This window comes from Scaptodrosophila lebanonensis, unplaced genomic scaffold (genome assembly GCF_003285725.1).
Source record: "Scaptodrosophila lebanonensis strain 11010-0011.00,11010-0021.00 unplaced genomic scaffold, SlebRS2 tig00000129-arrow-arrow-pilon, whole genome shotgun sequence".
NCBI classification, from domain to species: domain Eukaryota; kingdom Metazoa; phylum Arthropoda; class Insecta; order Diptera; family Drosophilidae; genus Scaptodrosophila; species Scaptodrosophila lebanonensis.
In genome coordinates this window covers 137,396-155,928 of record NW_022060583.1, presented here as the reverse complement: position 1 = coordinate 155,928, position 18,533 = coordinate 137,396, and the positions used below count along the sequence as shown (strand labels likewise).

At 42.7% G+C, this 18,533-nt stretch overlaps 2 protein-coding genes across 3 annotated transcripts; one reads left to right on the top strand and one right to left on the bottom strand.

Annotated features, from left to right (window-relative positions):
- Positions 1–630: 630 nt before the first annotated feature.
- On the bottom strand, positions 631–2,262 carry LOC115628910 (pyridoxal phosphate phosphatase PHOSPHO2). Its single transcript, XM_030525171.1, has one exon. It carries the CDS (start codon positions 2,164–2,166, stop codon positions 1,306–1,308), a length of 861 nt encoding a protein of 286 aa, XP_030381031.1. The 5' UTR covers positions 2,167–2,262; the 3' UTR covers positions 631–1,305.
- A 1,076-nt stretch (positions 2,263–3,338) lies between these two features.
- Positions 3,339–18,252, top strand: LOC115628908 (supporter of activation of yellow protein). 2 transcript variants are annotated; one of them, XM_030525168.1, is made up of 12 exons: positions 3,339–3,766; positions 6,932–10,094; positions 10,459–11,677; positions 11,991–12,244; positions 14,012–14,109; positions 14,173–14,331; positions 14,400–14,849; positions 15,120–15,395; positions 15,456–15,810; positions 15,897–16,065; positions 16,403–16,591; positions 16,930–18,252. In XM_030525168.1, exons 2-12 carry the CDS (start codon positions 7,080–7,082, stop codon positions 17,691–17,693), a joined length of 6,948 nt encoding a protein of 2,315 aa, XP_030381028.1. In that variant the 5' UTR covers positions 3,339–3,766; positions 6,932–7,079; the 3' UTR covers positions 17,694–18,252. The 2 variants fall into 2 exon arrangements, with proteins under 2 accessions (XP_030381028.1, XP_030381027.1); XM_030525167.1 differs by lacking the exon at positions 3,339–3,766 and adding an exon at positions 5,748–5,881.
- Positions 18,253–18,533: the final 281 nt, after the last annotated feature.

Genomic DNA, 18,533 nt, shown 5'->3' with positions numbered 1-18,533 from the left:
GAGATACTTTATTTGTCCATCTGAGATGAACCAAAATACTTTGTGAATATTCAAACTTCATAATTTACCAAACTGATTTTGAATGAAATTAAGGAAGATGTTCTGCACAAGGACATTATTAAGGTGATTTTAAACATACATACCTGGCTCGCTTCGTTAATATTGCTTTTCATTTTGAGGGCTATTTATTCCGTTTAAAAAAAACACACACATATACATATATCTTAATTAAACTTAACTTTGTAAGATTCGACAATATTTTTACGATTCATTTACGTATGTAGATGCATCGAATAATTGTAATTAACTCGATGTTGAATGCTGGAAAAGTTAAAACTAAAAATTAATTTAGTGCGCAGTGACAGTTACGCAAAAGTATTTTGGAAGCTTTAGCTGCATATGTTTGTATGTATGTGCACTTATTTTCATAGTTCGGGAAACCAAGGCGGCTGCCTCCCGTTCCATGTTTCTCCAACAATTCCCATCAAGGTCATGGGAATTTATCCCATGTTCATGGCCACTTTATCTCACTCCTCCTACTCTCAGCCTCCCAGCGCTGAAACACCAACCTCTTCGCTATTTCTCTCTCACTCTTCCAGGCCTGGGCAAATATGAAATCAAATGCATTGATTGCAGGTGGTAGATAGACAAATATATAGTACATTTATTTATACACTCAGACATATATACATATTTCAAAAATAACATTACAAATATGTATGCGCATACACATTGATTCTATTCAGCTGCTGCTACCACGAACAATAGGATATATATGTATGTAAATATATGTAGATCACATTTAGATATAATACACACTTATTACATTTATGTTTATACTTTAATAGACATTTGTATATAATATTTATGTTGTTACCATTGCATTGTAAGCAACGTATGGATATATAAATCTTTTTGATTTAGCTGACTCAACATCTTGGTGCAATCCAAGCCGTAAGTTACTTGAAATCTACTTTCAATAAATCCGAAATTACTAAAAAAGAACCCCTCGTCGGGTGTTCTAAATCAAAAAGGATTTATATATATTTATATGTAAAACTAAAAGCATCTGGTGCTCCAAATGCTTTAAATACAAACCATTCAGGCAACTCCTCAGATAAATATAATGTTGGGCTAATCAACTACATTCGAGAAATGCATTGGAATAGATGTTGAAATGTAGACACCACAAATGCTTCTGAAGTCCACCATTCGTTCCAATTATAAAAAAAAAACGTCTAATTGCACTGCAACAATTCCCACGAAAGTTGAACCAGTGCAGTGTATGTGTGTGGTTATCAATATTTACTGCTCTGGCTCTATGTTGGCTCCCTTGACTGGAACCACTGTTGCCGCTGAAGCACGACGAGCATCTTCTGCGGCTTTGCGCAACCCAATCGCATCCTCGCACTCGTTGAGCCAATGGAGTTGCGGCAAAGCGTTGAGCTGCTCCAACAAATCGAATCCGCTCTTCCAGACCAACAGCTGGGCCCGCAACTTGAATTTGTTGCGATTCTTCACCAAATGCTTCTCCATGGCAAATCCTTGGCGAGCGCAAGCAAAATCGCAAGCGCGCTGGCGCAAAACTGGACAGATGTCATTATGCCCATCGCCCACGTAGAATACCTGGTCGTAGCGTATATTGTGGCGCAAATCCTGCTCGATGACAAAGTGCTCTAGAACGCGTCCCTTGCACAAATTGCTAGCACTTAGCTTGCACTCGGTCTGCTGATGATAGGGTCGCACATGCAGTTGACCTTTCTCATCGAATTCAGCGGGATTGGTGAAGATGGCCTTGAAACAATCGGTCAGATGGTGAGCCTTGAGCCATTCGTCGATAAAAACACTATTGGAGTCGCTTATGATGATCAAGTGGAAGTTGAGCCTCTTCAGCCTCTTTAGGAGTCGTACAAATCCAGGAACCTCGGGTATGCATCGTATGGTGTCTCGTATACGCGCCTCAGTAACTTGTTGCTCGTGCAGCAATCGAAAGATCTCGGCCATATACAGCGTCCAGTTCTCGACAAGCTCGTTGAGGGCGCGTGCACTCGGACCTGTTACTTCATTGGGAAGAAGGTCACGCACCACAGTGTCCGTATTTTGGGCGACAATTGTGTGGTCAAAATCGAAGGCAGCTAGACGACAACGCTGCTGCTGGGCCGTCATCTTTGCAGCTTTTGAAAATCAGATTAAATAATTTACATGTATTTACTTCCGTCTACGTTGCAATAACTGCGCAGTTGCCACTCAACTGTTGTATTGAAAACTATCCTTGCAAGATGCACCTGAGTGAATGTGGTAGCCCTGGCGCGCATAAAGCTTGCAGGCAACTCTTGCGCAGTCTGGCACCGCTGCCCAGGGCTCGCATTTGAGTGCTTTTTTTTTCTTGAGTCCTTTCCGCTCTCATTCAACTCACAGCTTTCGTTGCATTCGTTGCAAGCGAGGGGAAAATGAAAATAATTTGGCATTTTACTACTCTCGTTATTGGTATGTATTTGCCTGTAAATTGCCGAAAAGAGAGCTTACTTTAAAGATATACTAATATTTACATATGTACGTATATATAAATAAATACAATTTTTATATACATATCTATATACATACATATGTAAGTATTTGCGAGTGTATGGTAACATAAACAACAGTTTCTAAATATAAAGGTGGCGGTTTAACAATATTTTATCTTTCAATTAAAAAATATAATTTAAACAATTTGAATAATCCAATAGTCCGATAAATCAGTCAGAATTAATCGCGACTTACCTTTCCTAGTATTATTCATTGTAGAGATGTGCGTTTTCAAAATCGAAACAATATACTCGTACATGTAATCATTTGTTAATATAGGAACAAAATTCATATTTAATCGCAAATACTTTTTCACACCAGTACAGTATCCGTTATTTGAACACAATAGCCCTCTAATAAAGTTATAGTAATTATAATAATATTTATTCGTAATTTGAATTTGGAAATCCGTAAATGAAAACCACATCTCTGAAAAAAACAGTTATTACGACATAGTGTGCTTAGGTATAAAAAAGGATTTAAAAGCTGTGTGCATTTCATAAGCCTATTGCACATCCTTAATGAACTATCACAGCATAATTAGACATCCCGGTAAATTTTCTTAAATTTCATAAGGGTAGTGCTGGAAATGTTTCTATATTCCGTAATAAATACGCGATGCATGCACGAGACATTGCTGCATCGTGCTTAACTATCGATATTGGCTGATATATCGATGCTTTGTTGCATCCCTACTTCATTTTCATTTCGTGACGAGTAGTGTTATATTCATATTCCAAGCGAAAAGAAAAAACAAGCAGACAGCAAGCAGGTATATTTAATAATGAACTGTTAAAACGTTAAACGCGCGCATTAGACGAGTGCGTATGTAAGCATTAATTGTGCATTAAGCAATTATTTTTTTTAAAACAAATTTATGCGTCGTCCAATCGTTAAAAAGTGCGTGGAAAAGTGTACGAAACCAATACACGGAAAGTGGGACAACCGAGTGCTGTGCTGCGCTTGTGTATGTGTGTGACAGTGTGTACGGGCAATTTGTACTAACTGAAGCGTACGGCTATGTTTTTTATATGAAATACCAAATAAAATAGTGCAATCAAATGTTTACAATGTGTGTAAATAAAAACAAAACATGTTTCATGTTTTAACACGCACACACATTTATACTCGCGAATTGCAGGCAAAGACGGCGCTCAACTTCTACTCCATCTTCTTTTGTCTGACGATTTGCCGCATGGTGAGTTTTTAGCTGTTGCCATTCCCGTTGTACAATTTGCGGCGTCTTGTTTGGTCATAGGGTCATAGGCATTGTGATTTGTTGTTAGAACAAATGCCCATTTGTTGTAACCAAAACGCCTCACAGTGGTAGGGGGCATATGCATATTTCCTTAAATATAATTTCTCCATGCAACACATTCGCGGCACGGGCGAGCGATTGTCTTTTGTGCTAGTATTAGTGTGTGCTGTGGTGAGTTCCATCATTCGTGTATTGAACTCAACATGGGCCGCGCAGTGTTGCCAACATACCTACCGCGCCTAAACATCACCATTTCAATACCAATGTGGCGCGGTTTTTGCTTTTCTCGCATTTTGCTCCGACAGCTGTGCGCGCATGTTCTCTGCCTGTGCGTTTTATTTAACGACGGCGATAGCAGCGGCGGCTTTTACGATGGTGGTGTGTGTTGGTGTTTGCGCGGCATTTCCATTTCAGTTTTTCTAATACTCACTGGTTTTTTCATACATACATTTGTATGTATTTATATATATATGTATATAATGTATGTATGTATGTGCCATATACATATGCACATATGTATGTAGCATTCTGGTACAAATAAATATATGCATATATGATTTGTTTGCATTTGTAAATTAAATGTGCTGCATTGGAATTTGGAAAAGAAGTTCCAAAGTTTTCTGGGCGTTGTTAAATTGTATAAACAAACGCGCTGTGTTGATTGACGTTCCAGCGCTGCAGCTGTAAGAACAGCAATAACGTTCCTCAAGTTGCATTATTCAAGTGTGATTGATATCGATTTATAGAACAAATCTATCTTGCTTTATTTACTGGATCAATTTACTACTTAGCTTAATAACGCACAAATTTAAGACAAATGCCGGAAGGGGGAGGGGGAAATTGCTCTTGTTCAATGAAATTACAATAAATTTTGGTTGTTGTTGTTTGTTGAATGGGATGAGGGAGAATACATAATTTGTTAGTTTGTAAGTGTTGTGTTTGTTGCTGTTGTTGTTTTGGTCTTTTTGTTTTGTTCTTGGTTGGCTGTGGAGCTTCTTTATTTATGAACGCCATGTTAAGGTCGTTCTCCTTTCAACTGTGGCTTGCACTTTAGTTCGCTCATCAGCACACACCAACATACACACATACTTATATATGTGTATATTCGAGTGTTTGTGGTATATACATATAAATACGTTGTCTTCGCTTCTTTTAAAATGTTGTTAATCGACTTGGTCGCAGGATCTATCGCTAACGCGCTGAGGATAGTTGTAAAAACTGTCGTAACGTTGTCGACTGGAGGACATAGGCTGTTCAAATATGTCGTTACCCATCATGCTTACATCCACAGCTGAGACATACTCTTGCGTCATTGTGTCATTCGTTGAAGCCAGATAATGGTTGTTCATATCATGAAGCTTGACCTTTCCCGCATTTACCAGCAACAATTCATCAGAGGAATCCGTTGAAGGTTCCAGTTCAATGTCTGTTTCCATGCTAATATCTCTGGTAACTGTCGCGTCTTCATTTTCGGGGCTAACCAAGTGGTCGATCTTCCTGATGCTTAAATTAATTGGCTCATGACCAGCACTCGCGCGATGCGCACGTCGTACACTCCCCTCATGACTGGGATTATCAGGGGCTTTTTTACAGAGCGTCGTTTTTTTGCCATAGCACCTGGTTGCAGTGTTGCGCCACGTTTTTTCTTGACTCAATCTGTTTTTGTTTGTGGATTTACATATGGCGTTATTTGTGTGGAAGCTTCTCCTTTGGGAGCACCTACACCATTGACTGCTACTACTGATGGTACTGCTGTTATTGCTTGGACTGGTTTTGGGCTTTTGTTTGACCTTCTCCTCTGTCTTTTCCTGCAGCAGCAAATCGTGACGGACTACACGCATCACTATCCAAGAAGCCATCACAAGCAACACAAACTTCTCAATGTTGCTAATGCGCCAAGCGCAGCTGCCTTCTATCATCGTATAGGTGCCTGGAATACGAACAGGTCCTGGGTTGATCTGCAATAGAGTGAGTTTGTCGCCCATTAGCAACCAAAAAGGAGCAAGAAATATGGAAAAAAGGAGTGGCATTTTTAAATGTGAATGTTTCCAAATGGTATGTGGATTTCAAAGTATCGTCGAATTTGATTTTACAATGTAGAGCCGAGAATTGTTTGCGGATTTTTTATGATTCTCAAAGTTATTGTTGAAGGGAAATAATGAAATTTTAACACTGAGTATTTAAATATGTGTGAGAGATTTGTCTAAGGGGTTCTTAATGTGTCGAGTTTTTTTTTTTTGTTTACACAACTAGTTATAGAAAAGATCCATCATACATCGAATCCATCATGTGCTGCAAAATTTTCTTATTGCCTACAGTTTTAAGCGCACAAAAATGATTATAAATAAAAGTATTATTCTATTAACATACCTGACGTCGTACCTTCATAAATTTCAATTGCATTGCAGAATCCATGAGATATGTAGAAAAATGCTTTCAACAAGACAGTCCTATCTATTATGCTGGTAGTCTTCTCACTAACACGGCTAATTGCTATATGTTGTCGAACCCTAAAAGTGGCCCGAAGCCATCAGCTGTCGATAGTTGATTAGACTTAAATCGCTTTTATTTTGGAGATATGTATCATCAGACTGAATAAAATATTCTGTCCAGTTGCTGCTACACCCTGTCAAACAACAAAATTGGTTTAGATCAGATCACTAATTCATATTTAAACTATCTGCTATTAACCATGCGTTTATAAACAAAAGTATTTGTTGTTACGAACAAATAACTATTTTCTGTATAGTGACGAAGCGGATCAGTAGGTGGAAATAAAATAAATATGAAATGCCTTATTTTTGAAAGCATTGGAACTCCATTGGAAGTAGTTAAAAATACTGTGCCAAAACCAGTTGTAAAGAATGTGTGGACCGCATCTACAATTAATATTAGGTTGTAAAATTCAGGAGAAAAAAGTTTTTTTTTTTATTAATTAACGATGGTCTCTTCTCTTTTGAGGAAATTTATGGCAATCGTTTTCAATGTCACACGAATTGCAGATCCACTTGATTGTTAAAGTCGTTGAATTTCTTAGTTGTTTGATGAACTAACGGTTTTACAATAGATCATAATAAGTACTAACCTATTTGATCTTAATTGCAGCCAGCAATAATAAGGAGGAGGCTAAGCACGGGCAGCAGCACCCGCAACACCACACGTTGAAGTTGCAACTGTAAGCGTCACGTGTCAAGAAAAGGGTCAGGGACAAGGAAGAAGCTGGTTGCCGCAACAGGAGCAGTTAAACACAGCAATGAATGATTTACGACAACAGGTGGCAGCAGCGACATCGTCTTCAGTAACCGAAAGCAATAACAGCCTAAACATAATCACGACCACCCTGTCGTCCAAGGCATCATCCGCAGCCAACCAGCGTGAGGAAGAGCAGCGTGTTAGCTCCACGTCTTCACCGGCACAGCAGCAGCCGATACACCATCATCGTCATCAGCCACAGTCACATTCAGAGTCACATCATCACCGACAACAGCAGGGAGTAGAAATAATAGAACAGCCATTGAATGCCTCATCAGCACAACTGCCACAATCGCAAGCTGGACAAGAACAGGCACGCGTCTATCATCAGCTGCCAAGCACAACAGCGAATTCAAGCACTGGTGGCTTTGGGGCCCCTGCATCACCACCAGCGCGAATAACGAGCACCACATCATCGCCGCCGCAGCGCATGCGCGACGATGAGACGCAACAGCTGTTGCGCCAAGAGGAAACACTTAATAGTGCGATAGGAGCGGGAGGAGCAGCAGCAGCAGCGGCGCCTACAATATCTGCTGGAGGCGAGCCTAGAGCAATGGCCGCCACCGCAATTGATACTACAACGACGAACAGTGGCAGTGTGAATGGCAGTGGGGCCAGTAGTAGCAGCAGCAGCAGCAACAGCTCCCAACAGGAGGATGTACACACCACAGACAGTGGGGGTGGGCACAAAATTATATTGAAGCTGCCTAAGCAGCATGCGACGACCAACGAATCTCAGTCCATGAGCAGCGATGAGCGTCGCGTTGAGCCGCTGCGCATACACTTACCCAGCTCAACGGCAACGACAACCACATCCTCATGCTCATCATCGTCCACCTCCTCTACTTCCTCATCATCGTCGTCGTCGACTATCGGCGGTAATCATCATGGCCCGGTGCCGAAAATCACCATAAGACCAATTGTGAAGAAGCCAAATGATGCCGCCTCTGATGCCTCATCATGCTCCTCCTCCTGTGCCGAGGACGAGGTGCTGTCCATGGCCAGCGATACGCCGCATATTGTGCCAAAGCTAACGATACGCGCCGCAAACGAGGAACGCGGCGGCGTGACTAGTGTGGTGACAAGTGTGGTGCCCAAGCTGATCATCAAAATGCCCGAGGTGAACAACAGTGAAGCAATTAATTGCAATAGCTCGATGGCTGTAGGTACGGCGACAACGGCGTCCCTACCAAAGCTAACCATTAAAACAAATCTGGATGGTAATAGTGAATCGATGATATCCAGCTTATCGCCCGCCTCTGCATCCTCGTCTGCTTCCTGCTCATCTTCGTCCACAAATGTGGAGCCCACAGCTGCGGAAACTATTCCCAAGTTGACCATCAAGCCACTGCCTCCCAAAAATGCTACTGTGCAAGAAATCCTGACCAGCAGCAGCGGAAATAATACGGTACCCAAGCTAATGATCAAGACCACACTGGCGGGCAGCAGCTGTTCCAGAAGCAGCGACGAGCCGACTCAACCTCAGGAACAGCAGGAACAGTTGGAGGCCACCAGCAATAAGATACCAAAGCTAACCATTAAAACTGGCCACGAGCACACGGTTATTATGACGCACGATACCAGCAATGCGCAGAGCATACCCAAGCTGACCATCAAGACCAAGTCCATTGAAATCGATGATGAAAAGCCGAAGTCTGTTACCGCCGCCTCTGTTGCTGCCATTCCAAAGCTGACCATAAGCGTCGGCGGTGGAATCGCATCTAGTAATGCGCCACAATCTCCTGGCTTGGCTAAAGTTGTGCGTCATACGGGCAGTGCAGCCGCCGGCTCACCAGATCGCGGTCTCAAGCTTACCATATCCAGGCAGCCAGAGAGCAACGAAGTACATGCAACGACGACTATGACGACAACAACGATGTCAGAAAATGTGGTGCCAAAGCTGACAATCAAGACGATGAACACCTCGAACAATCTGGAGGTTCACAGAAATTCGCTGCCGGATGAGGAACACGGAGTAATAGGTGAGCGCATACCGAAGCTTACCATCAAGACTGGGCCAGTGGACCAGCAGCCGCATGTGCCCAAGTTGACCATCAAGAATCTGTGCTCACCCAAGCACAAGGTGCGCGCAGTGCTTGAGGATCGAGCAGCTACGCCCAAGCGTCCGGTTGCAGATTGCCAGCTCGCCGTTATTAATGGTGGGGAATCGAATAGCAGCCAGGAGTTCTGTGGCTTCAACGACAACTACGCCGATGCTGTGCCTGAGAATGCCGATGAACCGCGGCGCAATTCGGATGACATGGACATAGATGATGCTCTCTCCAAAGAGCATGATCCCAAAATGTTTCACAATTTGCCGCTGGCCAGCAATGGAATTGTGACTGTAGCCGAGCACAGCATTGTGGAAATGGTGGACCTGACATCACCATCTCCTGGATCCTCGCCAGCACACCATAGCTTTGGACAAATAGCACCGCAAATAAGAAAATGTGTAACCGAGACGTCGCATCGCTTTCTGGAGCAGCTTCAGTCAACAATAGCCGACAATAGCAAACCTGCCTCTCCCACATCGAACATATTGCTTAGCCAGCTGACAGCGCCGCCAAAGAATTTCAACATTACCAAGAACGTGCTAAACAATGCGGCCGCTTCCAAATATCCGCAGCTCACCGAGCGGCTGTTGGCTAATGGTGGTGGCAACAGTAGCAGTAACAATGCCCATGCACCCAGCGCTGCAGGAACTGCATCAGCAACGCCACCACAGCAACCAACCCCACCCATAATTGATTCGATTGAGATTCTGGACACACCGGAAGGCAGTCCGTACACGCAGAGAGACTTTGGGGCTGCGGAACAGCCGCAACATCAGCAGCAGCAGCAGCTAAACAACCATGTAAATCACAGCCATGACAATCAAATGATGGCGGCGGGAGACAGTCGGCTTACCAACAACAACGTGTCCATGGATTCCGGTAGCGGAACAATCAATCATTTAAAGCGCCAAGTACTCGAGAAACAGCCAACGGAGGCAGATGCAAACGAATCTCCCATAAACGTAAGTATCACCATTTATTGAGCCAACCAATTCATCTGCGGAGCCATTAGCTGAATCTTTTCAAGAAGTGGACGTCAAATTAAATTGAACATATCGCACAAACAATCAACTCTTTTCCTCACATTTGATACAACGTTAGACGCCTTAAGCTATTTTGTTTGGACTCCCTTTTGGTTCTAGAAGAATTGGCGTTTCTACCACTTTCGGAATATTTTGCATAAATACAGTAATTGGTGAGGGTATTTCACAAAAATGGGTAGGAGTTTAGGACACAGGGTATAAAAAACTAAGACCATCTTAATATTTAGAAATGTCTCCATTCCTATTGACACTATTAAATTCTTCTGCAATCTCCCAATTGCAGACCTTAACCACCAAACACCGGCGCCTTGACAATGATGAGAATGATCAATACAAACAGAACTGTCACGAGCTGGGATCAAGAAGTGATACGGATCAGCAGCTTAAGCAGCAACTGAACACTGTGGCAGCCGCGGCTGCAGTAGCGCATCGCTCGCGAAAGCAAAAGCATGAGCGTATACTCAACACCGAGCTGGAGGACGCGCTCTTCGCAACAGCGCAGGATATGACGGGGCTAGAGCAGGAGAAAGCGAGCGGTGCAAACGTCTTTGATTGCAAGAACGCCAACAGCAACGGAGCGCTAATAACCCCCACGGAGTACATCAATGATGTGACAGCGGCGGTGATAGCGTCTACTGCAATGAATAAACCACCAATGATGAAGCGACGCGGACGACCCAAACGGAATCCATTGGCAATTGCGGCTGTTGACAGCAAGGAGACGCCGGACCACCCCATAGCCATAGAGGATGGTTCGAGCAGTGCCGTGAATTCGCGCCGAGTACAGCTGCTGCGCAAGCGGTTGGCCATCGATATGGTCAGCGCCGAGCAGCCGCCGAATGCAACAAGCGATGTCCTGCCCGATGTCACTCATGTGGATGATGCCTCTGTGATTACTCCACGCCGTGATCACCGCCAGCTGCGCACCACACGGCGCACAAATACGCCAAACGCACTCAATGCGGCTACCCCAGGCGCCAAACGTTCACGCAAGCGCCAGAGCAAGGCAGCGAGTGGTCCCACCACAATGCTGGAGGAGCAGACGTTTTCATCAGTGTTGCCGCTCAGCCAGTTTGGCAGCGGCCACAACATCAGCAATAGTAGCAATAGCAACCAGCCTGTCATCGATGCCGAGACTAACAACAACATGGGTTATGCACTGCATGGACAAATCGATCTAACCATGTGCTCCTCATCCTCGTCCACCAGCAACGGCAGCTCCCTGACTGCAGCAACCTCCACGCTGGCCGCCACTGTCGCCGGCACACATGTGAGCGGCAGTGGTGGCTCCGCCGGCAGCACCATGTCTGCCTCCATGCTGCCACCCACCACCATACTCTCCTCATCAGATCCGCTGCCAGATGTCATATTTCAGCCCAACGATTTCTCATCCATTATGGCCACACAGCAGTTGCGGTCGCCACGCACCCCGAGCATGAGTGGAGGTAGTCAGCACGACTCCCAGGATGAGGATAATTTGAGCGCGCTGGAAAACTCGGGCGGTAAGATTTTAATAACGAAATACAAATATCAAAAATGTATCTCAATCTTAAGGCTGGACCATGTAATGGTATTTCATTGGCCTTTAAAAATTTCCAGATACACTTTATTAGTCTTTAACTATCGCTCATAAAACTATGCCCAACACCTAACTCCTTATAAATATAAAAACCACAATTAATAGATCATCGCTTAAATATTGACATCAGATAAGGATCATACATTTTTAAAACAAACCTAATAGTTTTGAAAATACACAAAGATACGGAAATTTATGATATGAAATAATAATCTTTATAACACTATTTTTTTTAGATGAGTCCACGATATCGGTTGGGCCGGGATTGTTCGGCACGCCTGTACGTGGTCGTGGGCGTGGTCGTGGTTCGCGGGGAGGCGGTATGCGCAGCAGTTCATCGCGTGGTCTTAACCCAGCCATCCCACGTGCTCCCCGCATGAGTCCCGGTGCTAGCGCTGTGGCAAAAGCCATTGCCATGAGCCGGCCACGATGTGTTGGTGGACTGAAGCACACGCCGGATCCGGAACGTCTAAAGGGTCTCTTTAGTCCGGTGAGTAATAGTCAGAGAGCCAGTTAAACTTGTAAAAAATGTCAGCATCCTTTTTTTCAAGTGTAAATACAATTGCTAAGCTTTTTATTATTTGAGTTCCTTCTCAATAGTTAGAGGTTAATTAGAGAAGCAATACATTGCTAAAATCAATTCAAATTAAAAAACAATAATCAGATAAATAAAATGTTACAAAATTATATCGAAATTTAAGAGTTGATAAGTGTGTTACGTAGAAAATGTGTGTTATGTTTATTCAGGAATTACTAGACTAACAGAATTGTTTGTTAACAGAAAAATGAGAGAGGGAAAATATGTAGCGTTAATAAATGTCATTGCCATAAATTATACCAGCATTTTGTTAAAAAGCCGTAGTAGTTCCGAAGTTAAATTTTGATTTTATTTATATTGTCCATTTTTATTTTTACCAAACTTAGTTGTTGTTTTTTTCTCTAGTCCAAGCTATGCTCATTATGCTCTAAAAATGGATTGTTATGCATATTTCAAATTATTAATGAAGGAGACATAACGAAAGCAATTGGTAGGACCTTGCGCAGTGCTTGTTGTATGATTCATGCACAATGCGACATGTGCGTCTGTCTGTGTCAGTGTGTGTTTTAAGTTTTGAGCATATCCCAGAGCTTTTCGTATGAGTTCATCTGCAGTTTGTTGTGTTTATGTTTTATTACTTATTACGTAAAATGTTGCTCGCACACTCATTCATGCAAACTGCATGTGTACTCACACATGCATACTGATCGAAACGGTGTCGTAATTAAAATCAAAGGCCTCCTGCATTCATTGCCAACTACAAAATGCATACAATTACGTACAACTGAGACAGTGACGGTGACGGTGGCAGCAGCAGAACTAGCAGCAGCAGCGACAACGACAGCGCAGTTTCTACCTGTGATTTTAATCAGCTGAAATTTTGTTTAGCTCAAATATGTTGATTTGTGTTTGTTTGTGTTTGTGCATGCACTTTTCATCACCGATGGACAAACGTACTACAAAAGCTACTTCACCACACCTGCTGCTGCTTCTGCTGTCGCCGACACCGCCGCCAAGTGAGCTGAGAGAGAGATGCTCTCATCCACTTGGTGTGTGCGCGCTCTTTTAATGCTTCGTTTGTTTGTAGTTGTTCATGTTCCCCACACAAACACCAGTATTCTTGTTTTTCTGTAAGCTGGCAACGATGTTGCCTTGCTTCAGCTGGGCAGCAGTGCATGCCCACCTCTCACCTCCACTGCCTCGCCGCTTCACTTGGAGCTTAGTTGCGGGCAGCACGCGTTCGCTTGCACACAGCTATGGGGCAGAGCCTCTACCTCCGTCTTTGCTTGTGTGCCAACATGCCGCCATCGCGCTGCCTTAGTGGAGCGTCTCTTCACGTTGTTGCCGCCGTTGCTACAATTTGCGATGTGTTTTGTGTACGCTTTAAGAAAAAAGTATAAATGATCAATTAATTGGCGTGTACATACATACATATATATATGTATATATATATATATATATATATATATATATATATATATATATATAGATATATATATATATATATATATATATATATATATATATATATATATATATATATATATATATATATATATATATATATATGTCATATAGTAAATCCATACATTGATTATAATGAGCGCTAACTTCCTGGCTCCCTTCTGTCTGTGGCTAAATCCAATCGAACCCAAATACGCAACCTCTGTATTTGAGTATGTACAATGAATATGTGTCATTTGTTTCTTTTGTTTTCAGTCACCACAGGTATTCGAGGAGGACACGCGTATGAGTGCCGATCTGAATAACAGCAGTCAGTCGCTTTTGGGTATGGAGCCGCCGCTTACTCCGCAAATGTAAGTTGCATCCAGATCTACTTGTCAAAGCATTTTCATAGCATATCCTTCTCTGCATTGCAGAAGGCAACCCGATTTTCTAAACAATGAAGAATCACAATCTTCGATTGTAAGCAATATTAGTATGCTGGATTCCAATCATGGCCACTCTACCGATGCGATTATTGCCTCTGCGCTAAAACGTCCAAAGAAAAAGAAGATGGAGATTTGTGTGGCCGAAGAGTAAGTAATCATCCAGTTCTTATATAAAGGCATTATTTAATTTAAATGTCCTTTGTGTGCATTTTTAGCACCGAATTCAATGCATCCACCATTGCCGAATACGATTGGCCACCGCCCAAAGGCTGTTGTCCGTCCAAGAATCGTGATACGTTCATGATACAGGAACAAGTGGCACTCTATTTGGGAATAACGAGCTTCAAGCGGAAATATCCCGATCTGCCACGCCGTGCCATCGATATGGAGGAACGCAATTGGCTGCAGGAGAAGGGTCTAGTCTCAGAGAAAATGTGCGATCTCGGCATTACGGCTGTATGGGCATTAGATATACTGGATATTATGCATGTCGACTTCTATGACAAATACGAGGAGTACAGGGAGTACCTACGACGAAAGCATTTGCGCGAAATCGAAGCTAAGCAGAAGGCGCTCGGCCTCACTGTGGGTGCTGGACGAGGACTACAGGCACGCGATCGTGCCATGCTCTCTGCCAGCAAATGGAATGTTTATTTTAATAAGACGTAAGTAACGTTAATCAATGCAAGCTGTTTGAATACTTGCTAAATTTATATAAAAGAACCCGAACCATTACAGTTTCAATGAGAGTCTTTTTCTATGACTATAACTTAGCCTTTTGATTAAGAAAAGCCTTGAAAAGATAGTGCGGGCTATTGAACTCCCTAAAAACGTCTTCATTTTGATTTCAATCGTTCTAAAAAGTCTTGAGATCGACTTTATTTATTGGACATGTTATGATTATGTTAAAAAACATCGATATCTATTTTTTGTAGTCGCAAAGAGGAGCGAACAGCTTGTCTGGATCTGCAAACATTTACCATGAACACACCACTGCCGCGCACTGCACCCACGTCCATGCTGCTGGATATCTCCGTTACCAGTGCGATCCGCTCTGCAGCGCAAGCCGAGAATATGTCTGAACCTCATACACTGCCGCAACCGCTTGATTATGAAGCAGCATTCCGCGGTGTGGCCTATGCGTATCCCCTTAAGCTGGTGCCAGGACAATTTGCGTCTTGGTATCGCAAATTTACGCCACAGGAATTGAGGTGAGTGCAACTTCACAAAATCGTCTCATGGCTGTTACTTACTATTTTGAATATTCGCAGAACCTATCCCCTAAACACGGCGCTAGACAAACCACTGGAGCTGCAGACAAGACTGAAACAGCAGCAACAACAGCCCTCGAATGGCACTGCCAGCCCTGAGGAAATCGCATCTGCTGACGAACGACAATCGGAAACAGAGCAGCAAACACAGAATATTGTTGGCATCTGCAGCGAACTGACGCCGCGAGTCTCAGGCAAACATGTGCCGACGCCTGTACGACGAAGCAGACGAGCGAGGCATCTACGCCCAACACTGATTGCGCTGGATAGCGGGGATGATCAGAAATCGCGCACCATTAGCTCCTGCCCATCATCTTGCAGCGATGGCAGTGGCAGTAGCAGCAGCAGTGACTCGGTAAGATAATAGAAAACGCTAAACAAATTTTAACACCATCAACACTAATTCATTTCTATGTGTGCTTTATTTTTTGGTAAATATAGGACAGTGACGATGTTAGCGACTCATCTACATCCTCATCGTCCAGTTCAGACAGTGAGGATGAGCCCGATGCCCGCCTGTCCAACTGTGGTGTATGTCTACGAACGCAGCATCGCAATGCCAAGGACAGGCCCGAGTTCTTCATACAGTGTTATACCTGTCGACGCAATGGTAAGCATCAGTGTTTAGAATCCAGCAGGCCTACTTCTCCATGACTAAAAGATAGCTTCATTGGAAAATGTAGAGCTTTTCGATTATACTGAAGGTCAACAGGGCATAAAACGTAGTGCTATTCAATCATCAGACTTCATGTCTATCTTCGCGAATTCCCCCATCGTGGATACTTTCACGCTATCTTCCGAAATATCTTCTACCTTTCTAACCATACCTGGTATTTGGCCAACTTTCTAGGGATATACTATAGCTGGATCAGACATCCTAATTTCACTACAAAAACAATTTATTGTATTCATGTGTCATAATCGTTTTTCTTATATTTTATTTTCAGTGCATCCTAGCTGCATAGACATGCCATATCGGATGGTCGGACGAGTACGCAATTATAATTGGCAATGTGCCGAGTGCAAATGCTGCATCAAGTGCAAGCGGAAGCAGGAGACCAGCAAAATGCTATACTGCGAACAATGCGATCGGGGATATCACATTTACTGCCTGGGCATCAAAACTGTGCCGGATGGTAAGTTAACTGACTAATCGATTTAAAGGGCTTCGGGTTCAACAATTTTGTACATAAGGTAACAGTAGAAAGTAAATAAAAAAAAAACTTGCTGAAAAGAGAGCTTTTGTAAAACATGTTTCAATAAAATTTGTCAATTCGGGGATACACTTCCCCTATGCTCTTCATTTGGGGATATCATATATGTATAGGCTTTTAGACTCTATGAATAATATGAAACTTACATGGACAATTTTATTAGCTAAGGGAAAGTTGGGGAAAAACATAATAAATTATTATTATTTTAGTAGAAATGAAATAAATTGATTTAACACGTTCATTCCTTCAACATTTTCTAGGTCGGTGGAGCTGCGAAAGATGTTGCATTTGCATGCGCTGTGGCGCCAACAAGCCAGAGGGACTGCCACAAACACAAATGAGCTCCTCACCCACCAGCAACAGCAGCGAAAAAGTGAAACCTGTCAAGCACAAAAAGGTGAAATGGATCAACGAGTACCGCATTGATCATATTACCAAGCTGCGGGAGCACTGCGCTATGCTCTGTGTGCCATGTGCGCGCTCCAAGCCAGCCAGGCGAGGTGGACAGGCTAGCAGCACAGCTGGTAGCAACCACAGCAGCAACAATAACAACAACAACAATAGTACTAGCAGCGGAAGCAACAGTGCTGGAGCGGGCGGTGCAGGGTCTGGAAGTAGTGCTGTTAGTCCTAAAGTCCCTAACACTGCAGTGTTGATGGCGCCACCACCCACAAACGAATCTACCACCAGCATAAGCATCAGCAGTAGTTGTAGTAGCAGCGGCAGCGGCAACAACAACAACAGCAGCACCACTACCACCACCACCAATATTAACTCCACATCAGCCATACCAGCCGGCAGTTTATCTGCGTCCAATAAGACCCTGCACCGAATGCAGGAGCAACACAAAACGGCCGATGTAGCAGTGATGCAGTGCAGCATAAACAAAGCGAATACTGAAGAATCGGCTGCAACAGGAGCAGCTTCCACAACTGTAACCCCAGCAGCAACGCCCGCAACAACAGCAACACCAACAGCCACAGCAACAACAATAGGCATAGCACCGCCCCCTGTTGTTGCCTGAGTGGGGGTTATACGTTATTGTGCCAAGCGCCGCACTCTAACGGACTTATAATAGTGAAGGCGCTAACACACACCCATACACTTACAGCCCGACAAAAACACACACAGACATATACAGAGACATATGTATGTACATGTAAGGAACACCCGCCACAGCTGGCTGCGCGGCAAACTGCAACTCTAGTATTAGTATTAAAAAAATATATAGAAACTAATAATAAAAAATTACAACCACCCTGGGCGCCCTGCCAAACTAATTACACGCATACAAATATACATATATAAAATATATTTTTTTTAAACTATCATGTAATATTGTAATTTAATTCATTTAATTTTTATGTTTGCGCCCAAGTTTAGAATTGAGTGGGGCGCGTGTGTTTTAAATACACAAACATATAAAATATAACTTTTATATGCAAACAAATATGTTACTTAAATTTGAATTGTGCGTTATTTTGTGTTTTTTTTTTTGAAATGTATAAACATATATAGTTCTGTAGAAACTATGCTGATTGATTTGCTTTACAGTATGTATATGGCATCAACAACAACAAAATCTAAGACACATTATATAGTCGCATCAACAGCAACATATAATGTTCAAAACAAAAAAATTGTACTTTGTTTACTTTAGCATTTAAGTTACGCGCTAATCATGAAAAGCACATGTATATGTATGTATATATAGTTATGTATACATATACTATACATATTTACAACATATATTATTTGTAATAATTTCGTTTGTTTCTAGTTGAATCACATCATGCATTTTAGTTAAATTTAAACAGCAAGGCACTACTTTGCTTAACTTTTGATTATGCTTTTTTATTATAAA